The sequence below is a fragment of the Leopardus geoffroyi genome, chromosome A3 (assembly GCF_018350155.1).
Source record: "Leopardus geoffroyi isolate Oge1 chromosome A3, O.geoffroyi_Oge1_pat1.0, whole genome shotgun sequence".
Classification (NCBI taxonomy): domain Eukaryota; kingdom Metazoa; phylum Chordata; class Mammalia; order Carnivora; family Felidae; genus Leopardus; species Leopardus geoffroyi.
In genome coordinates this window covers 69,571,439-69,593,207 of record NC_059336.1, presented here as the reverse complement: position 1 = coordinate 69,593,207, position 21,769 = coordinate 69,571,439, and the positions used below count along the sequence as shown (strand labels likewise).

The 21,769-nt window shown below is 40.1% G+C and overlaps 1 protein-coding gene across 28 annotated transcripts in view; it reads left to right on the top strand.

Annotated features, from left to right (window-relative positions):
• The window catches only part of NRXN1 (neurexin 1), a 1,133,918-nt gene that overhangs the window by 555,162 nt on the left and 556,987 nt on the right, over positions 1-21,769 (top strand). For all 28 annotated transcript variants that reach the window (XM_045446002.1, XM_045446007.1, XM_045446003.1 and 25 more), the window contains one exon: positions 868-1,058. In XM_045446002.1, the coding sequence (XP_045301958.1) occupies positions 868-1,058 (191 nt within the window). The remainder of the gene's footprint in view (positions 1-867; positions 1,059-21,769) is intronic.

The window sequence follows — 21,769 nt, the reverse complement described above, 5'->3', positions numbered from 1 at the left end:
TACAAATGTATAAAAATTTGTGCTAATTAAACACCTAAAATAAGTAATCAGATAACTTCAATTTCATAAAATCCATTTAACTCAAATTTCATTCTATATCAGAATTCCTTGAAGAATTTAGAAGGAAAGATTTTTGTGAAATTTCCTTGAAATGGTGAGGAAAATATGATGTGTTTTAACTGATTTGAGTATTCATTCATTCAATCAGTGAACATTATAGCATATCTACAATGGGCAAGAGAGTATACCCGGCACTAATTTTATATATATATATATACCACTTCTGTGCACATCTAAGATTCTACCAAACTTCAGCCACACATGTAACATGCAACCCTATGGAATATAGGTGAACACATAAACATCGCAGAGAAGCATTATGAAAAGTTGCCTCAGATGATCATGTGCTAAGGTCAGGACAGTCTTTTAGGAAATCAAGAAAATGTATGAGGGAGGGGGTGGATATCGGAGCTGAGTCTTGAAGGGTGAGTGCACATTTCCCATCTAAGAAACAGGCATTTAAGATAAAGGAAAAGCAGGTACAAGGAACTGGCAAAAGATGGGGTGTAGGTGGAAATAGAGAATGAGTAGCGAAAGGCATTGACCTTCCAGTGTCATAAAGTGAGATGTAGACCATGATTTTGAAAATAATTTTCACTGTTTTCATGCGGACAATGAATAATCCTCCTTGCTAAAACAGTAGTGTTTCTTACCTTCTTGTTAGCTGAGCCTATGTACAGCTCACTCAGATTTCTAACAAGAATGGAACCACATTAAAAAAAAAAGATCTCCATTTGTAATATCCAGTTTGACTCCATCAAAAATTCAAAAAGTGATGACATTTCCTCACCTTCGCTTTTTTCCCAGGTACTTACATTATGTGTTTGATTTGGGAAATGGTGCTAACCTTATCAAAGGGAGCTCAAATAAACCTCTCAATGACAATCAGTGGCACAATGTGATGATATCAAGGGACACCAGCAATCTCCACACTGTCAAAATTGACACGAAAATCACAACACAAATCACTGCGGGAGCCAGGAACTTGGACCTTAAAAGTAAGTTCACACTGCGTCGGAGTAACAGGCACGAACCCACATGGTCTCCACTCACAGGACGAACCCTTTGTTTTGGAGTGTGTGTATCTACTGTTTGCCAAGAGTGATCAGAGTTTTATTTCCAACACATAATTAATAATACAACATACAAGCTTGTGCTCCCCTTTAATGTGGCAGAAACATATGTATATTTAATAGCTCAAAAAATGCAATCTCTAAGAATGCATGCATGATTAAAATTTAAAGAGAAAACATGTTCTTAGTCTTGATATTATAAAGACAAGTAGGTTGTTTGCAAGTTTCTTTAGTCCCTACAGTTTTTAATGGATTTAGGGTCAAGTAACTAGATTCCTAAGGAGTTTCTTCTAGAACTTATTAGTTTTTTTTCACTGGTGAGCGTTCCTAGACTTACACACCCTCTGACCAACAGGGGTCTGAGCCTGGCTTACACCCTTGTGTCTCCAACAGTGAATTTGCTCCGTCCTACCCGTACGCACACACACGCACATACACACACAGGCACACACTAATAGGAATGTTTCTTTCACCAGCTGCTAAAAAAGTTTAACAGACTTTGTCCTTCCCTATCAATACTCGCTTTCTCAAGTGAGCAAGACAAATGCTTAGCAAACATGTCAGTAACAGAAAAAAATAACAGAAGTTTCTATTTGAGTGGGCCTTTGTTATTCACTAAGAATATATCCATACATGCCATCTTGTTAATACTGCAACAAGCACTGGACGAGGTATTATTAGCATTTTATTATGAATGTAGGAAATCTGAGCTTTGAATGGCTTGCCCAGGGATGAAACAACAGTCACAGTAGAGTAAATATACCCACCCGCCCCATTTCTGACGCAAGCCCCCTGCATTGCCCCTCTACCCTGATGCATCCCAAAGCCCTGGAGGGATCATTGTGGTCACATTTTTGCTTGACAAGAGCTGTTCATTTATATTGATGGGTTCTTTTCCTTTGACTCACAAGGTAAATACACGGGGAAGTTAGAGAACTGGAAAGAGAAAATCCAACAGAACCCTTTCTAGAGAAAAATGGTCTTTCCAAATAGGGCGAAAGAAGAAAGAAAAGTATTTCATGGCCTGTAATTGCAGAATATATTTACAATCCCAGGAATATATTTATCCAACGCATAAAATGTGTGATAATGGCTGTCTTCCTTCTTTCAGAGTGGGCCTCTTGTTAACTTCAAAGTGATCCTGTTTGTGTCCACACATCTAATAGCTTAGCTCAGAAAGGAAAATGAGATTCAAAGGAAATGCTGTTTAACAGGCTAAAGCTCTTTATCTTTCTTCTCTCTGACTAAAGTGAATGGAATGAGTTTTCCATATTTTCCTATTTAATGAGTACTCCTGTTTTACACAGTGGGTTCAGGTGGTAATTGTCAAGGGAAAGGAAGAGATTGTGACATTCAATGTGCTGGCCATGCCAGCCACCAAAGCTAAACCAAAATGGCGTCCTGTTTGTGGAGAGGGAGACCTCAGTTGGCATAAATGGCTGTTGCTAGAAACTGTGTGGGATGCTAAAGTGGCTGGAAAGGAAGCAGTTCATGGCTGATTGAAGTATATGACATGCACAGACCTACATAAACATTTGGGGTATAGAGAAGTAGTGCAAGGCAATGTGCTATATCTTACTGGACAATTAGGACAGTTTCCTGAGGTAAATATTTGTTTAATGCTCATTAAAAATGGAAGTGAGGGTAATAGAAGGCTGTGGTATAGGATTCTTTCTGGTATTGGAGGGGACCTTTACAAATCTAACTAACCATCAGGACCTATTTTTATTAAAACATTGAATGTTTCGGGACACCTGGGTGGCGCAGTCAGTTAGGCGTCCGACTTCAGCCAGGTCACGATCTCGCGGTCCGTGAGTTCGAGCCCCGCGTCGGGCTCTGGGCTGATGGCTCAGAGCCTGGAGCCTGTTTCCGATTCTGTGTCTCCCTCTCTCTCTGCCCCTCCCCCGTTCATGCTCTGTCTCTCTCTGTCCCAAAAATAAATAAACGTTGAAAAAAAAAAAAAAAAACAACATTGAATGTTTCATGATTCTGAATGTAAGAAAGGCTTTAGCCACAATACAAAAAATAAAACTATGAATTGAAAATAGCATTTTATATTACATTAAGACACTAAGTATTGAATTCTGATTGAGTGCATTTGCCTTTAAAATACCCCATTATTTAAATTTGAAGTGAATTCCCCAGGTGAATAGAGATTCTATACCAATGACTACACCCCTTTACTTTGTGAAGTTCCTATGTGTTTACACATTTATCAGACTATGCCAAAAAGTGAAAGCAAGTCCCGGAAATTAAAACATAAAAATTAAAGGCCAAAGCTGTGGGCTTGTAAATTGAATGTGTGATCCAATGGCAACGATAACCCCAAGGAAGCTCTCTTGCCATGTGTGCCACTGACTAGAATGGGCTTAAAAAGAGAGCTTGGTCATGTAATGACACATTTCCTAGCTTCTGTCATTACCACCTTTTGGTATGCGTGGTGAGAGGCATTGGTCAGATGAGAAGTATTGACAGAACATTTCCTCTGTGCAAAGAAGGGAGAGGGCAGTTTTGAAGAGGAAGAAAGTGTTCCTATAATGGAAAGCTTTCTGTTCCATGGGGAAGTTTGACGTGGGGCATTTACAGGACAGAGAAGAACAGGATGCCTACAGCCATATCAGGCCATTAAAACTAGGGGCGCCTGGGTGGCGCAGTCAGTTAAGCGTCTGACTTCAGCCAGGTCACGATCTCGAGGTCCTTGGGTTCGAGCCCCGCATCGGGCTCTGGGCTGGTGGCTCAGAGCCTGGAGCCTGTTTCCGATTCTGTGTCTCCCTCTCTCTCTGCCCCTCCCCCGTTCATGCTCTGTCTCTCTCTGTCCCAAAAATAAATAACAAAAAAAAAAAAAAAAAAAAAACAACGTTGAGAAAAACTAATCTGGTGGCACCAGGAAGAGCTTTAGAGGAAGGTATTGTTGAAGAATGAGTAAAACAACTAGGCATTTTCTCTTCTCCACCTGGATGCCCACTGGAATTGGAGGTGGGCTGATTGATTAGGAGACCATCCACATGAACTCTTCACTCTGAATTGAACAGCATTGTTTTTCTTAGCATGCTAGTCATGTAGAATTCAGGCATTCTAAATACAGGAAAAATGAAGGGTGACCTATTTTGGTTGATGATTTTTATTTCATGTATATTTTGCCCTTACAGAATTGTAAGAAAATTATCATATTTATTCTATACTCCGCTTAAAGTCACTGCTATAATCTTTAGTTCTTCTCAAAGTGAGTTCAACCAGCTCCACATTAGAACCATGTGACAGGGTTCACGAAATGCAAGTTTCTGGATCATGCCTCAGACAGACTGAAGCAGTAACCATTCGACAGTAAAGTGTAGGAAATGGCAAGTGTCTTTATTTTTGAAGAGCACTCACTAATCTTGATACCATTTTTTCAGAACCCTCAAAGAATGCAGTGTCTACGTTGAAGCAAAATTTAACTCATTTTTGAGTTTAGTACAAATCCTGGTTTTGTTTTTACTTTAGGATTTTTACTTTTGTTTTGTTTTGCTTTATCAGGCCTGGGTCAAAGAGGTGTTGATTGCTTCAGGGTTCTTAGAAGTTTTTATTTCTCGCGTTACCATACCATAAAAAGACACTAGAGGGCAGCATCAGGCCGCAAAACCTGCCTTATGGGACTGAGGTTGGGGGGAAAACCTCAAGAGTCCTCTTGCGTGAGGAAGCACAAATTCTTTGTTTTCAACCATCTAATAATAATATTTTGGGCACTGATAATAATGATGCTTTTATCCACAACTCTGATTTATATAGACAGAAATTTAATGTATAAATTTGCAAGCTAGGGACTCTTTATCCCATTCCCCACCTTGACTCAGATGGAGATGGTCAGCAATGGGCAGGAGTCTAAACTTTTTCTGAGAAGAGGAATTCCGTGCAGGTGACCTTGTTCAAATTATCTTTCGTGACACTGCTGAGTTCTCAGGGGGTTCTGTGTCTCTCCCTGCTGATACAGTTTTGCTTTCATCTTTATTTCCCAGCTGTTTGTATTCTATTCCCTCTGGCTATTATGTACAAGCTGCAACATGCAATGAAAAGAGCAGCATAAATTTGCTCTCTGCATTGATTTCCTAGCACAGCTGCACGTTCATTGTGGGACTTCTGAGTCCTGCCCCCTTTAGAGAGATAAACAGTTTGTGTAATTCCTCTGTATGTTCTGTCTTCGGCAAACTTGTATGTTTGCGTATGTATGTATATGGGAAGGAGCTAGTATTTATTGACTTTCTACTAAACACTAAATAGATTTAAATGATTTATTTTATATCATCCTTATGGTTAACCCGGGTATTTGAATTAAGGTCAGCCTTGTTCATTCATTAATCTAGTTCAAGAACAAAGATAGGGAGGAAGGACTGTCTTTGGCCCCCATCTTCCATGGGTACCCTTCTCTAAGGCATTAAATTTATTCCTGAGCAAATTGAGGATAATTTACTTGATAGGGAAAAAAAAAATTCAAGGTGCAGTGAATACAGTGCCCTCAGGTGGCCACTTAGCAAACTACTTACAAGTGAATAATTCACCTATAGACCCCATCTAGGTCAGCCTAGGCAGAGTCAGCCCTTTGTTCTTCCACTCACACTCTGATTCCTTGCCCCCCCCCCCTCCTTCCGCCCCAGGGCTTTGAGCAAGCTTTCCCTCTGTCTTCCAATCTTGTCTCTTCCCTCCTTTTGACCATTATTTTTTAACCTTCTTGATATTCTTCTTAAATCTTACTTTGAAAGCAGCCACCTGCTATTGTTTATTCTGCTACCAAGCCACTAAAAGTTTCCATAATCACAGACAACCCAACCAGGGCTTTCCTTTCAAATATATTCATTCTCTAAGCAAAGATTGAAGATGAATAGTATTCTTGTTCTTTTCATCTTGATCACACACCGGTGTCTCTCACTCAGCTACCTACCCTCTGCAATCCTGAATATAACACATGCCCCCCCTTCTCTACCCTTTAATGTTGCCATTTGACATATCATCACTTCCGTTCTTTAGTGATCCGATTTTATTCCCAAGTCCTGATCATATTTAAACATACCCGGGCTTTGTATGTTCAGCCCATATGACATCTGATTGCTGGCTTGCCTTGCCCTGATAATGTACTTGAAAAGAAACTTTTAGAGAAGAGTCCAACTTTGAGCTTAGCCTTAAAGTAGGAGATAGCGCTGAAACTGGAGGCAAGCTCCTGTTGTCCTGTTGGTTAAGCTGTCTTTATTAGAATTCTTTCTTTTTTTTAAATTTATTTAAAAGGAGCAGAGATTTAGTCACATTACTTTAGTTAATGGGAGATTATTTTAAGGATCCATTAGGAAGAGAGACAAGAAATCCTTTCAACTGCTGAACAATGAGGCAGCATAGAGAATAAGAACTTTGTTCTGATAATCATACTGGAATCTCAAGAGCAACCCTCCTGGATGTTCCCTTGGACGTGAATATCCACCGCTCCCCAATTCCATGCTTTCCCACCGATCCTTTCTCTACTGGGTCTACTCCCACTTAGATATTTTCTGTCTCTGCTCCCTGGCTTCTCCTATTCTTGACTTCTGCCTCATGGCTTCAACCTATTGCTTTTGTTCCTGTGTGCATTACCACCTTGTCTATCCCTCTGTCTTCATCTCACTTTCAAATTCCAAAAGATGGGATCTCATACAGTGAGTGACCTTTCTAGAAAACAAGTTCATTGACTTTTGCCCTGCTGTTTTGGTCAGGCTCCCTTCTTCAGGCCAAGTAGCTGTAAACACAGAGCTAGATTTGCATTGGCATAAAACCTGAATTTCAAAGATGATCCCTGGGAAGAAGTCATGGGCTAGAAGGCTCTCTGAGCTTCTTAGGAGGAAAATAGGTGATTTGCTTCTTCAGAAGGGCCCGAGTGTCATGCCAGAGTTGAGGAGCAGGGAATTTAGGGGTTTTAAGCAGGAGAGCTTAGTTCATGGTGCATTTTACAGTCATTCCTTTGGCTAGGATGCAGAGGATGGGCTCCAGCTGGGGGAAAGAGACCACTTTGGAGGCAATCATCACAGTACAGAACAGAGATAGTCAGTCTCCGAGTATGTAAAAGTAAGACTTGACATTTCTACTACTCCATTTCCCACAGGAGAATGAAAAGACCATTAGACATGTGAAGTGATTGTCTCCTGACCTCTCCCCTGAAATCAGGCTTGGCAGAAATCAGGCATGGCAAAAATCAGTCTCAATCTGATCTCTTTCCTGCAAGACCTTTGTCATTGTTTCAGTCTCACCCCCACTTCCAGTGGGATGTCTCCCCACTCCATGCCCAGCTGTCTTGGACCTGCCGTCTGACCTTGAGTGTGGAAGTCCCTCCATCTTCTTCCCTAGAATCCTTGGGCCAGCTTCCATAAGTGAACAGAATTAAAATTCTGTATTCCCTGTCAACAATTCCCTGTCTTCTTTCTTTTGTATTCCTCAACCCATTGTACCTGTTTTGGTACCTCATCTACATCGGGCATAGATTTTCTGTTTAGGTTTTTCTCTTCCCTCTACATCTATTATCTGAAGTTTATCTTCTCACCATTAGGATCATAGGAACTTAGAGCTCAAAGTAATCTTGCAGACAATCTGGTCTGACTCCTTTCTTTTACAGATGAGAGAAGTGTGCTCAGGGAGAAGTGCCAGCACCGCCATACAGATAATTAGTGTTTCTAGATCTGGTCTTCTAATTCCCAATTTGACACTTTTTACAACAGGCCAGGGAAGATGAGTTTTATTGTTCATAGCAACTCAGTTGACTGCAAGCGAAAGCCTCGAGCAACATGCTGAAAAGAAATCTGGTAACTTCTTTGGACTTATTGGAAAACACTCTTCATGTGGTTGGCCATCACACAAGATAGAGACTGGTGGTGTAGGGATCACCTATTTGCTTTTTATTTCTGGTGCAACCTTAAACACTCTAACCCTTCCAACCTGTAGTTGCTTTGGGGCAGGTGATATAGGTGCTTGAAGTCCTGATGCTGGTTTTTGCTTACCTCTGACACTGACTGAGCTCTAACAGCCACAGGCCTTGGCTTGTGTGCTTGGAATAACTGTGAGGAGGTCATTTTCCAGGAGAAATAGCCTTCCTCAGTCCTCCCATGGCAAAGCATGGGCTCCTGGAAATCTGAATCCAGTTCAAAAATGCCTTTTGGACAAGGTGCCAGTTTATCATGTCCCAACAGGACAGCAATTAGACAAGCTCTACAGCTGGTGACATTTATGCTGTAGAGGAGAAAGTGCCTATAGGTGGTGCGGTGGGTTCTAGGGATCAGAAAATGCTCACAAGACCTCAGCCTCATTGTAGCTAGGCCTTCAATACTTGTCTCTCTCCAGTATTATCCAGTATATCTCCAGTATATCCCAGGCCAGGGATGAAACTGAGATGTCTTCTTAAAAGTTGAATAAGCTTGGCAACATCTTTGTCACTGATGAAGTACTTGAGTCTTTAGAGTTTTCGTGAGCCAACCTCTTTTCTTTTTTCTTTCTTTCTTTCTTTCTTTCTTTCTTTCTTTCTTTCTTTCTTTTTCTTTTTTCTTTTTCTTTTTTTTTTTTCTGAAGGGAGACTTCAACAAAGGTCTTTGGAGGTAAATTAAAAAAAAAAAATACAACATAAATCCATTCACTAATTCAGTGAAAAAAAGGAAAGTTAGTCAAAGTGTATCATTCAAGGAACCCAAGGACAAGAAAGAGGAGGTTTAAAGCTAGACTTCATCGGGGCGCCTGGGTGGCTCAGTCGGTTGAGCGTCCGACTTCAGCCCGGGTCACGATCTCGCGGTCTGTGAGTTCGAGCCCCGCGTCAGGCTCTGGGCTGATGGCTCAGAGCCTGGAGCCTGCTTCCGATTCTGTGTCTCCCTCTCTCTCTCTGTCCCTCCCCCGTTCATGCTCTGTCTCTCTCTGTCTCAAGAATAAATAAACGTTAAAAAAAAAAAAAAAAAAAAAAAAAAAAAGCTAGACTTCATGAGAGCCCCATTTGGGAAACCTGTCAGCACCAAGCCAGCATCTTCACTCTCATGGTCTCCACAGGGGCTGTGAGATGTCTTCTCGTAACTTTCCAACAAGGCGTTGGCGTTGTTATTCTCCCTCTCTGTGCGCTGGCTTTCCATGTTTTCATAGGCATTGGAAAAGGGACTCCCCAGAACTGGATTTTCACCTTTGGCGTTCAAATACTGATGAGAGACTCACTTGAGTTTAGGAGCCATAGCGCCAAATTCTTAGAGTAAGATTGATTGGAACATATGTGCTTCCTATGACCAGAATGGGGGGATAGTAGGAGGCAGGGTCACCCTGTGGGTGTAGGTCACCCTGTAGTTTTTAAAGGTGATCTGTAATCTGCTATGCAAAAATCAAGTTGATGTGTCCGCCTTGCTCTGGAGCAGGGGTTAGGGGTGGGGGCTACAGCCATCAAGGTGGTAGATAACAGGGCATTGCATGGCACCAAAATATTCAGATGACTAAATTTATAAATGCTTGGATTCACAGAATTATTCTGTGGGCGGAGAGAGACTATGTTGATCTGGGGTCAGAACAGCACATGGGATACAAAAGGCAGAAGCAGAAGTCACAGGCTCACTAGATCTTGGGGAAACACAAGGGAATGAGAATGCTAGATTTTTATCCTCTGTGGAATTGGAAAGATTTAAATCAGGCTCCTCTAGATCTATAAAGGACAGAGAGGCCATGGCTGGCTTGTAGGTAATATTACATGTGTTCATTATAGATCTCAAAAGTAAATATCACTGTTATTTTCAGTGGTTGTTCTATTTAGTTAGGGTTTAGTAATAATGCAGATCCAGCCATCTTTTTCTGTGACCCAAAGGAAAGCTAGTTTCTCCCCTTGATCCTGAACAATTCCTCTTGAGCCATGGTTCAAAACTGGAATAGACTGGAAAGTTAGGTGGGCTTAGTACAAAGTTATCCCCCACTACTGTAAAGATGCTTCAGAGCCAATTCTGCCATCTTTACTCTTGTAGGAAAGCACATTTTTTAATGGCATCATGCTGCTGTTGGCCCAGTATTTTCACACACAGGAAGGTACTTCCATTATTACTTTGGAACTGCATTAGGTCAATCAGCCTTTCTTGTTAATGCCACAGTAATGTGGTTTTCTGTTTCTGCTCTTAAAAGGGGCCCTTTCTTGACCTTCACAATTAATTATTGTGGTTTTTCTTGAGGATAAACAAGAAGCAATATAGCTTTGTAATTAAGGACCCAGGCTTTGGGGTCAGACCGACTTAGGTGAAATAGCATCCCTACTATTTATTTTATGTGTGTCCTTAGGCAAGGTACCTCACTATTCTCTCAATCATCTTGTACCCTTTGCTAAGCATTAGCTAAGAGATTTATCTTAGTAGATTATCTCTTTACTTTTCATGACAAACTGGTGAGGTCGCTGTACTTGGCTCCATGTAACAGATGATGAAACTAAGGTAAGGTTTGGAGAGATTAAACATCTCGCCTAAATAATAATTATAGTGATATTAAATAGCTATAATAATTATTTTAACCTGTTTCTGAGAGCTTATCATATGCCATGCACTATTATAAATACTCCACTTATGAGATCTCAATTCTTATCATAGTGCTCAAGATCAGCCAAAATGTTCTTTGAAGCTCAAGGGTTTGCAAGGAGGGAACTCGTAAGGTCCACCTGGATGTGACAGGCGTTGGCAATATTTAGGCCACCTTTTCCAGCTTTCTTATAGTTTGCTTATTAGCATTCTTAGGCTGCATGAGGCTCCCCTCCCTCCCCTGCCCCGACCTGCCACCCCCCTCCATCAAGCACACTGCTTTGATTTCCTGCCACTGGTTCCCCTTGGAAGCTTCAGGACTATAAAAAGACTTCTCCGAGCATTTTAAGGTCGTGTACTAATGTACTGTTATCTCTAACACAGTAGACCTTTGGCATTTATAAATTTGACACACATGGTTCCATCTATTTTTGAGAAACTTGATGGTCTGGGATACGATTATCTGTACTTTTGCTCAGACACGAGTTTGAATCATGGACAACAACAGAGTTATATGCAAAACTGAGTGTTGTTGCAAGAGACACTGTCTACTGGCCTGGCATCTGTCTTTGTTCTCTGTTCAGAGATGCATCATAATAAATTGCCTTCATTAGTGTCATCATCATCATAATTAGTAACTTAATAAATAATGTCATTTATTGAGTACCTATGTGTCAGACACTTTGTTAAGGGCTTAAATGTGAAATCATTAAATTTAATAAGCATCATGTTCAAATACAATCAAGCTACATATTATCTTTTACCTCAAGCCATCACTTCAAAATGTCTTGTACTGTGTATATACGGGCTTAGAAGAAATGTTTGGGCTCACTGTTAAGACAATTCTATAATCATTTTACACTATAAAACATAATTTTAACTCAAAGTTTTTAAAAGTGGCCAATCTAAGTTATTAATCAAAACTGAAAATAGGGGCTGCCACCTGCTTTGGCGAGTCACAGGCAGGACAGGGGGCATGTTCAGCTCTGTCCCTTCCCACTGTTATCTTCTCACAGCTTGTTGGCTAGGGACATCAGCTGAAGTCTGAACTGGCCTGGTGCACATGTCTTATTCACTCCATTAGCACTGCTTTCCTGGGTTCATCCAGGGTCCCTATTCCAGAATCTCCTGGCCTTAACCCCTGTGGAGCGGTCATGCCTTCTGTTCATTCCACACAAGCTCTTACTCCCAGGGTCCATTCTGTCTCCAGGCAGCCCTGCCTGGCTTGCTCTCATTACACATGGGGCCCACAACCACGCATGAGGAGTTTTCATGCTTCCTTTACACCTCAGCCCTGGAAGTACAGCCCATTCCCACTGCTCTCATTTCTACCCTGCCGCCACAGGCTGTTTAGAGCTTTCTTAATATTGCAGGTACCAGTCCTGGATCACCTCAATTGTGGGAAACTCAAAGCAGATTCTTCAGGAGAACTGAAAGCCTTCTGTCTAGCTTGGGGCTAGAATATAGTCCCCCTAGGGGGCCACTAGTGCTTACTACACAGCGCAATCTCAGACGTCTTTCTTTCCAAATTCTGACTGCTACTTCTTCTCCTTCATTATTATTATTATTATTATTATTATTTTGTCCTTGGTATAACTGAGGGATTCAAGGACTGAGAATCAGTATTTTATCATTCCTTTGTAAATTTTGCATCTGGCCATCTGTCTCAGGCTCACATTATCTTTTTTTTTTTTTTAATTTTTTTTTCAACATTTATTTATTTTTGGGACAGAGAGAGACAGAGCATGAACGGGGGAGGGGCAGAGAGAGAGGGAGACACAGAATCGGAAACAGGCTCCAGGCTCTGAGCCATCAGCCCAGAGCCTGACGCGGGGCTCGAACTCACGGACCGCGAGATCGTGACCTGGCTGAAGTCGGACGCTTAACCGACTGCACCACCCAGGCGCCCCACATTATCTTTTTTTTAAATATAATTTATTGTCAGATTGGTTTCCATACAACACCCAGTGCTCATCCCAACAAGTGCCCTCCTCAATGCCCATCACCCACTTTCCCCTCTCCCCCACCCCCTTCAACCCTTAGTTTGTTCTCTCTATTTAAGAATCTCTTAGGGTTTGCCTCCTTCCCTCTCTGTTTGTAACTTTTCCCCCCATCCCCCCCCCTCACATTATCATATGTATTGTGTTGGCACTTCAGCTAGGACTTGAATTTTGATACTCATTTTCATAAGTGTGGCCTCTTAATCTTTACAGTTAGATGAGTGAGATGTTAGTGTTTCCATATTACAGATGAGAAAATGGAGATCAGAAAGGCTATGTGAGTGGCCTAGAAATAGAATTTGAACCCAGATCTATAGAAGGATTTAAATACTACTATGTATATTTGCCAGCACATTAAAAGGAATTTCTTCTGAATGTCTGGAGTGCAAGATACTACTTTAAAAAAAATTAATATTTATTTTGAGAGAGAGAGAGAGAGAGCAGAGGGGAGGAGCAGAAAGACAGGGAGACACAGAATCTGAAGCAGGCTCCTTGCTCTGAGCTGTCAGCACAGAGCCCAACATGCAGCTTGAACCCACGAACCACAAGATCATGACCTGAATCCAAGTCAGATGCTTAACTGACTGAACCACCCAGGTGCCCCAGCATTCCATTCTATTATTAAAGCTCTCCAATGTCTAAGCCTTTAGGAAAGGTTGCCCACACCTCCTTGTTCCCCTTTTTGATCATTTCTGTTCAAATATTTGCATTTCTCCTTAAGAAGAATTTAAATATTGGGAAAAAATTATTTGGAGACATGCCCTAGGGAATTCTAATATCCCAATGGGATTTGATGGCTTGATTGAGAATGTTCCATCTTTCAGGCACAGAAGGAACTCCTCCTTTGAAAAAAAATTATAGAAATGTTCAGGTACTTAACGAAAAAATGAGTTTCATCTGACTTTATGAAGCTCATGTATTATAGAAGACTTTTGGCAATGTCCCTAAAGTTTTTTGTGCACTTTGAATCATTTTGTCCTTCCAAGATATCCAAAAGCCACTGGTAGCTTTACCCTCTTTATTCTGTATCTCTTACTTGAGAACAGGTGCCATTTTTTTTTTACCTGCATTAAACAGGCCATTATTATAGGAAAGAGCTGTTTTTCTGTACTTACCCTGTATAGCACTCGATCTTCCCCACCCAAAATAAATGTTCTTTTATTTTGAAATAAGAAAAGAAAATTTCTTTGAGTGAAGGAAAGCTATTTTGAAGAAAAAAAAAATAAAGGAAGCCAAATTGTTATATAGAACTACTCAACATCTTAGGAAAGATAACAGATTTATATAGGTCCTCTTACTGGTCCCTTAGTTATAAGTCTCTTAATTTCAGGAACAGTCATTTCTAAACTCCTCCACCTATTCTATTCCTGTCACTGAGAAGGTTTTCAGCAAAAAATAGGAGGCAGTGTAGCATAGTGGGAGAAGAGGTAGCCTGGGAGCTGGAGGGTTTAATGCCAGTGTAATTCTTCTTGTACTGGTTGTATTGCCTTTGGGTGCTTAACTTCCCTTTTCAGAAGGGTGCTTTGCTTACCTGCAGGTGGGGTTAATAATAACTTCCTACCTATTGTGAAGAACTGGTAGGAGGATCAATTGGAATAGGGGATAGCAAAGCACCCAAACTGAGGCTCTGTGCATGTTTAAAGTGTAACAGTATTTTTGAGATGGAGAGCCTCTGCAAGCCGTGTGCAGTCCTAGAGAGCATCACACGTTAGTGAAAAATGAAACACAAAATGGTGACAGAATTGTCTGATGCTAAAGGATGTCTAAGGTATCTACACTGGCTGTCAATCAGAGGAGAAAGAGGATAAAGAATGATACTATCTAAACTCTGTTTTCACCTACAGGCAAATTTACGAAGCCAGGAGACGAAGTTAGCTTGGCATGAATTTATATGCCTGAACTCGTACCCCATCTGCCATGGTGTCACTGGCATAGTGTGGGTTTAAAAGAAGATGGATTGCTATACACACCTCCGTAGCAATTTCATTTTATTATTTCCCATTTAACATGCCCACCAGCTTTCCCTCACAGTCTGTTGGCCAAACACACAAACAGAATCTGCCTTCGTGTTGTAAGTTTTATAATCATACTTTAAATTTTTTTTTTCATGTTTTGGACAAGTTTATTTTGAAAACATCAGATAGAGGCAGGAACTTCAGAATGTCGAAAGCATTATCTGTCCTATTTATGAACATAATGTCAATATGAACACTCCAGGCTCACCACAGGAAAACATTAAGGTCTGAATGTTAACTTTATCAGAGTCCTCCAACCTGTTCATATACAAGTATTAGGTTGGGCCATCGATGAATGCAAGTGTCCTACTCATCTCTTCGTAGGAGGCAATTGAAAAATAGCTGCCACATCTAAAAACCAAATTGTGGAGGCATAAGAATTCTACCCCCTCGTCAGAATTTTGATACCTAATATTTATGTGTGTGGAAGCAAATTGGTTTTTTCTTCATGAGATTACTCAGTTAGTATACAGTTGAGTCTCCCAATGTCCTGGGAATTTATGTTCGTTTGCATTGACTCAGACCAACATTTATTACCATTACTTTTCTTCACTGGCAAACATACTATAAAACTTCTTGTATTTTGTAGTAATGGAGCTATCCAAATTGGCTACTTGCCGCTTGGAGTGTACAGTGTGTAAACCAGTACAGATTAAGTGGAAATTGTCAGGGTTTCAGGGGACCTATGCTTGGGGTTCGACCCTGCCATTTTCTGGCATTATGGCCTTGAACCATAGCATCTTCATTTGGGGCATGTCTCCAAAATAACCGTTATTCCTTTTGTAGCTCAACAAATATCAAATGAAATTATATATGCACAAATGCTCAGTAAAGTTTAGGATGCTACACCAACATCAATCCCCATTGTTATATTATAAAATGAATGCTGTCTTTTCTGGTTGTGACCATGGCAATGCTTGACACTGATTACCAAGGACTCAAAGCTTTGAGGAGACTCTCTCTCACCTGGACAGGGCTCTGCACATTTAAGTTCAGTTGTCTCAGTGATTTTTGTGAAACTGAAAATCTTTTTAGCAAAAGCAGTATACTGTTGGATGTGGGAGGCTGCTGTAGGATCAGGAATACCTTTGGCTGGCAAGTAGCTGAGATTATAGCAACAAACCAGAAAAACTAATCCTAGAGTTCTTGAGTGATAACCCACAAACAGTAGACACATGCCTTTCTGGGCTGAGAACTCGGTGACAGAGAGGAAGAGTCTGGAGAAATAGTGTAAAGTGTCCACAGCGTGAAGTGCTCCTATGGAGGCTGTATGTTTTTCCAAAGCAACACAGAGAATAACAGAATGGCCAGAGACAGAATAAGGCAGAGTGCCAGGATGGGCTAGAGTTTAATGCCCCACAAAGCTTTTTGCACTTACTCTAGCTGCAGAAGACTCACGAGGGGGTTCTCATAGCCACACATTGATACCCTAAGCTGTTTCTCTACTTCTATCTTTGTCTGCCTCTCTCTACAAATAAATTCAATATATGTCACTTAAAATTGGTCGTGGATTATTCTATTCGAATGGAGAAAACAAATGCCACTGCATTGGCTTCTCTTAATGAGTTGGATGGCTTCACTTCTGCGTTCAATAAAGGAGTCAGTAGAAGAAAAATTCCCCACAGTTGACTTTATTATTTCTCAAGTAGAGGGAACAAAGGACAAATATGGCTGTTATACTCTCATAAAACCTTCACTATGTCTTTATTCTTCAAGTGATTACTTAGTGAATACAAACCCACCAATCCATCTATTCATCCAATGAGTCAACAAATAATTTTTGAGTGACTACTAAGTGAATATGAGAATGTAAATAAAGCTCATGATCATTTTTTAAGGAATTTATAAAGTAATAGTAAGGTAAGATATTCACACAAAGAACTGGGAAATAAATATGGTAATTGTCAGAAAAGAGGTTCACAATGCCATGGACACTTGAATACTGCTAAGCCTCTAGCTTTATTTAGAAGTGGAGGGAGGTATTGAAGAGATCGAACACAGTAGGGAGACTGATCTGGTGTTGATGAGGAGGAAGGATGGATGCAGGTACACCAGATAACAGGGTCTTGCATGAAAGGTGTACAAGGGGAAAGATAGACAAGAACTGGAAAAGGAAATTACAGAAAAGGAAATTGGCAAATGTCAGAAGTATTGATAAAGCTGAGTCATGAGTTCTTGTCAATAATTTAAATGTAAGGTGTGAGATAGAGAATAGAGTTAAAAGATGATTTTGAAATTTCAATTTGGGTATCAGAGAGATGAGAAATGGGATTGCTATGAAACAGAGAAGTCTAGAAGTAGTTTCCCAGTGCAGGGGAAAGACGATGGCTTGGTTTTAGGCTGAACTTAGAATGCCGGAATAAGCCTCAAGATAAGAGTTGATAGGCATTTACTACAGAACTAAAACCAGGTGGTTTCAGCACTTAGCCTTATATATACCAAGAAAGACTAAGGTGTAGAGAAGTTAATGGATAACTAATAAATCAAACTGGTGACCAGTGAGCATCTCCTCAGCAAAGAGTTTCTAAAATTAACCTGATATTTTTAAGAGACCTATGGAAGACACAGATCTTGTATCTCAGAGCAAAACATCTACTTGAATTGCCAACTTTGACTTCAATATTGAACACTGTGTGTGCTCTGATCTTAGATGTGGTCTTGGACGGTGTTTATTGTTTAATCCCACGTGTGGTTTGTTATAAAGGTTTCCATTTGTCTACTCTTGAGTTTAAATGTGTTAGCTTCTGTGCTTCTGCTTTCAGTAATTTAACATAATTTATTTAAGCAGTCAGAGGAAATTGTGACTTCAGCTTTCTCCCCAGAAAAAAATAAAATAAAGTAAATAAATGGATGTTTGTTCCCAAGGTATTGAAGATGATTTTTCTTCTAAGAGGGCACACCTAATATATACAAAGAGGTCTAGATTTAATTTGTCTGCATTAAGGTATATGGTCAAGATCTGACCTGAGGAGGTTCATTTGTGGATGTACAACAAAAGATTAAAATTAAAGATAATGATAAAATTTGGGGGCAGAGTTCAGTTGTTCCCTGGGATAAGAGAAGGTACTTTTCCTGCAGAATAACTCTCAGAAACTAGCCCAGTCTGATGACACTTTTTCTGGCAGCTAGTCACAAGAATTCAGAACAAAGTTAGACTTGTGTTCCAATTTGCTGTCCAAGGTCCTATCCAGAGCAAAGCCTCCAGAATTATACTTTCTCCAGTCCAGCCAGTAGGAAAGAAAGGCAGTGGATATTCAGCCTTTTTTTTTTTTTTTTTTTTTGCCCGCCAAATGCCAATTATAAGAAATTGTGAGAACCTTCTTAACTTTCCCTAGAGTTTTAGCCATCCAAATCTATAAAGCACTTGTTCTTAATGTATGCTTATTTTAATTAAAATGAAAGTAAAATGTTTAAGAAGCACAAAAAAAATACATATGAATAAACAGGAAAGCTGAGTCAAAGAACTAATTATACCTTGACACTTGCATTCTGCTGCTGTAAGGCAGAGCTTGGAGTCCTTGCTCTAATTGCCGTATGCTCCGTGTTTTAAAAGAAGAGAAAAAGTCTTATACCACTTCATTTACCTGCTTTTTTGGTTGATGGCTCCCAAGCTGCACCTTCCAGACTCAGCAACTCTTCCCTAAGACCCCAGCTCCTATAATCATATCGCTATGGACCACTCCTACTCAGATTCCTCCTGTTTAGTGTTAAATGTAATTCCCTCTCTTTTGTCCAAATTATCACTGCTTCAAATTCTGTTGTGTCCCCTAGCCTGCATGACTTATATTTTTGGATTTCTCATTGTCTTTTTTTTTTCTTTTTGGAAACCGGTAGTCATAAATTCTATTGTGTTACTCAGAAGACTTTGACTTTACTTAGTCAACATTATTTATCATGGCCCCTTTAGAAACTACTGCCTTCCAGCCAACTCTTGTATGCTTTCTTGACTGCTGTATTTAATTTGTCTTCATGGTTTATCTGTGCTGTTCCCCATGCCTGGCACAACATTTATGTTATTACAGAGTAATGTAGCCTATCCTTTCTTTGGGTCTAAACTCTTCCATGATGCTCCACCTTACAATCCAAATCCATAAAAGCCTTTTATTTTTCTGATTGTATAAGGCACATTTAGCTTGACTCTTTTGACCTGGCCCTGGGACATCACAGAATTCTTCTATTTCTTAATCTGTTTGTGTCAAATTAGAAGATATTTATCAAGTAATTGTCCTCTTTCTGTAACCAGGTTCAGTGCTGCTGGGTTTGTAACCGAATATGTCAAAGGAGCCTCTGGAGCTTCTTATAGCACAGTGCAAGGCACGCTCCAAGTACACACATGACTGCAAATCTAGTAAAGTAAGACGTGAATTTAACACCTTGTCATTCTAGTTATACTAGAAACAAGGAGACAGCCTAGACTTCTCATTCTGTATCTCTTACTACAATCAACATAGAATGAGATACACCATAGATGTGTCGTTGCCAGGCATACCAACAGTCACACCAGTAGTTGTCGTGCGCTGAGTGCATGCTGTACCCAGTGCTTGCCTACTTTCTCTGTAATCCTCACAGTCTTGCAGGATAGGCATTATTAACCCACTTCACATATGAAGAATCTGACTCTTAAGGAAGTTATGTAACTTAATGTGCCTTCACTAAGACAACCAGTAAGTGGCTGAGCCAAGGTTTATAGCCAGATAAAGTAAAAAGCCTGTGCACTATTCCCTACTCATTACTGCCCAACTACTAGAATATGGATATTTGTGATATCACCTTACATCATTCCATAGATAACACCTTTGAGAGACAGAGACAGAGACAGAAACAGAATGTAGTTTGAGATTTTTTTGGAGAAAAAATACTCTCTAAATGCTTGAGGTTATTGGGCTTTATACATGTTCTCAGCATCTTCTGCTAAAAATGCCCCAATTCCATCATTGGCTTATCAGTTGCATGCATGGCCTACTTAAAGGATATGAATAAAAATCAACCCTTCATAGCTTGAAGAAAGGGTAACAGGCTGGCTTCAAGCCTGTATGAACCTGACTCTTATTAGATGTCCATCCTGGCTCTTGTTCACACACAGGGTCATTAAAAAGCATATCCTCCTTCCCGTGCACAGGAATTTGCCTGCAAGATCCCATTAATGCTAATGGGTCATTTTAACTTCCATCACCTCAAGGATCAAAAGGAAAAGCTGCATCTTTGATGAAGTGTTAATGCTATATGGGGCTCAGGCCACTTAAGGGTTTCTTTTGTTCTCTTCATAGGGCAACCCACCAGGGGATGTTAGACCACTATCTACTATATGAAGAGGTTATAAAGACAGTATGAAGTGGTGGTGCTAAGTGCAGCTTCAGTAATGAAAATGAGAATGTATTCCCTACTTATCCACCTTAGTGTATGTTTGAGGCTTATATCCTGCACTGCTTGAATCGATACTTTCTGCTCTTTAATAACACAAGTGGAAGATTTCTACTTCTCTGCAGTAATCTCCGAAAAGTTGTTCAGGCACATATGTTTGCCAACAGAAAAAAAAAAATAGGATGGTGGCAGGAAGTGGGGAAAGGAAGTAAGTGCATTTTAGAATTAGCTCTCTCTCCATGTGTTGCCTTAGCATTCTTTCTTTCTTGATTCTTTTCCACTATGACCTCAGTCCATCAGATGGCTGACAATATGTGTCGAGTGTCCACTGTGCTTGTAGGCCACTTTGGGAGAATGTAAAACAAATAGAGACACAGTCTGTCCCTTCCAGGAGGGTGCCATCAGAAAGAGGAAGGTAGGTTAGCAAACATGTAGTGTCTTATACATAACTTTCAGTGTAAATTCTACTTCCAAAAGGCCTGCAGCAATGCTAAGAAATCTTCATCTAACTATTCCCTCTGTTCTCGAACACTGCATTCAATAGGCCTGGAGGAGAGCTGAAATGTTCTAACAAATTTAGTTCAACAAATGAACATAGGGAGCATGTCCTTGCATTGATATTTGACATGTAACAGTTTAAATCTCTCCTCAGAATTTCAGATGTATATGAAAGGTAACTCTATTTTTCTATAACTCACCTTGGTTTCCAGTTTGAGTTCTGATCCTTTGAGTTAGTGAAAATGTAATCTCAGGCAATTTTCCCCCTTACTTCCCTGAGATTATGTCTAAATTATTTGGGTGGGGGACTTCCACTCTTGATCTTTTGGGAGATAGAGATTACACAGGAGCTCGTCTTGGGTATTGTATACTTATAGCTTGGATGTCCACTGAATTGCCAGCATCTTCATTCTTGTGTGCATGACCAATTAATGTCAGTCTTTTTCTCTTTATTTCTAAGAAACTCTGGGAATTGTGTCGTTCCCATACCACAGTTGGAATATGGTAAATTCTGTGAGGCTGCCTAAGTTCTTAGCATGTCTAAATCTACCATGCAGTTATGTTTTTCCCAAGAATTCCACTTTTACTTCTCGGTTCTCTTATGGAACTACACACAAATCAATAGAATTCGGTAAATTTACCTGAAGTTTTTACCTCCACTGGAGCTCAGCCCTCAAATTAGAACACTGTGTCCTCTTTTTGCTATTCATTGACTGTATGCACATTTCTTCTCTAGTTTTCTCTCCTGTGTGTTTACATGAGAGGTAGGAAAGCTTTATTCTTCTCTTGTAGTTGGCTATATATTCTATTTCATTCTTTTAAGAGTCTTGACTTATGCAAAAAGGTAATTTGCAGAAATGCAGGAAGATAATTTGATATCTTTGGTTTCTGATTCTTTTCCTTTCTCTGAGATAACTAAAACACAATGGCTTTAAATTTAAGTGAGAGCAAAGACTGGAGAAAAAGGAAATATGGAGAAAGAAATAAGTCATTTCAAAAATAGTATCCCATCTCAGATGAAACCCATACTATCCTTTAATATTAAGAATATAGTTAGTAGTCAATGGAAGTTTTATTTTGTTCAAGATGTACGGGAAGTTAACACATCCAGTACCTTCAGTACATCTCATGCAGGATCAGTGGCATCCCGGTATAATACTTAGAGCTTTAGTTAATAGATCAGGGACCTAAGTCCTCAGTTTCTATGGCAAAATGACTTTAGGCAAGCTCAATTCACTCATCAGTACAATTCAGGACTC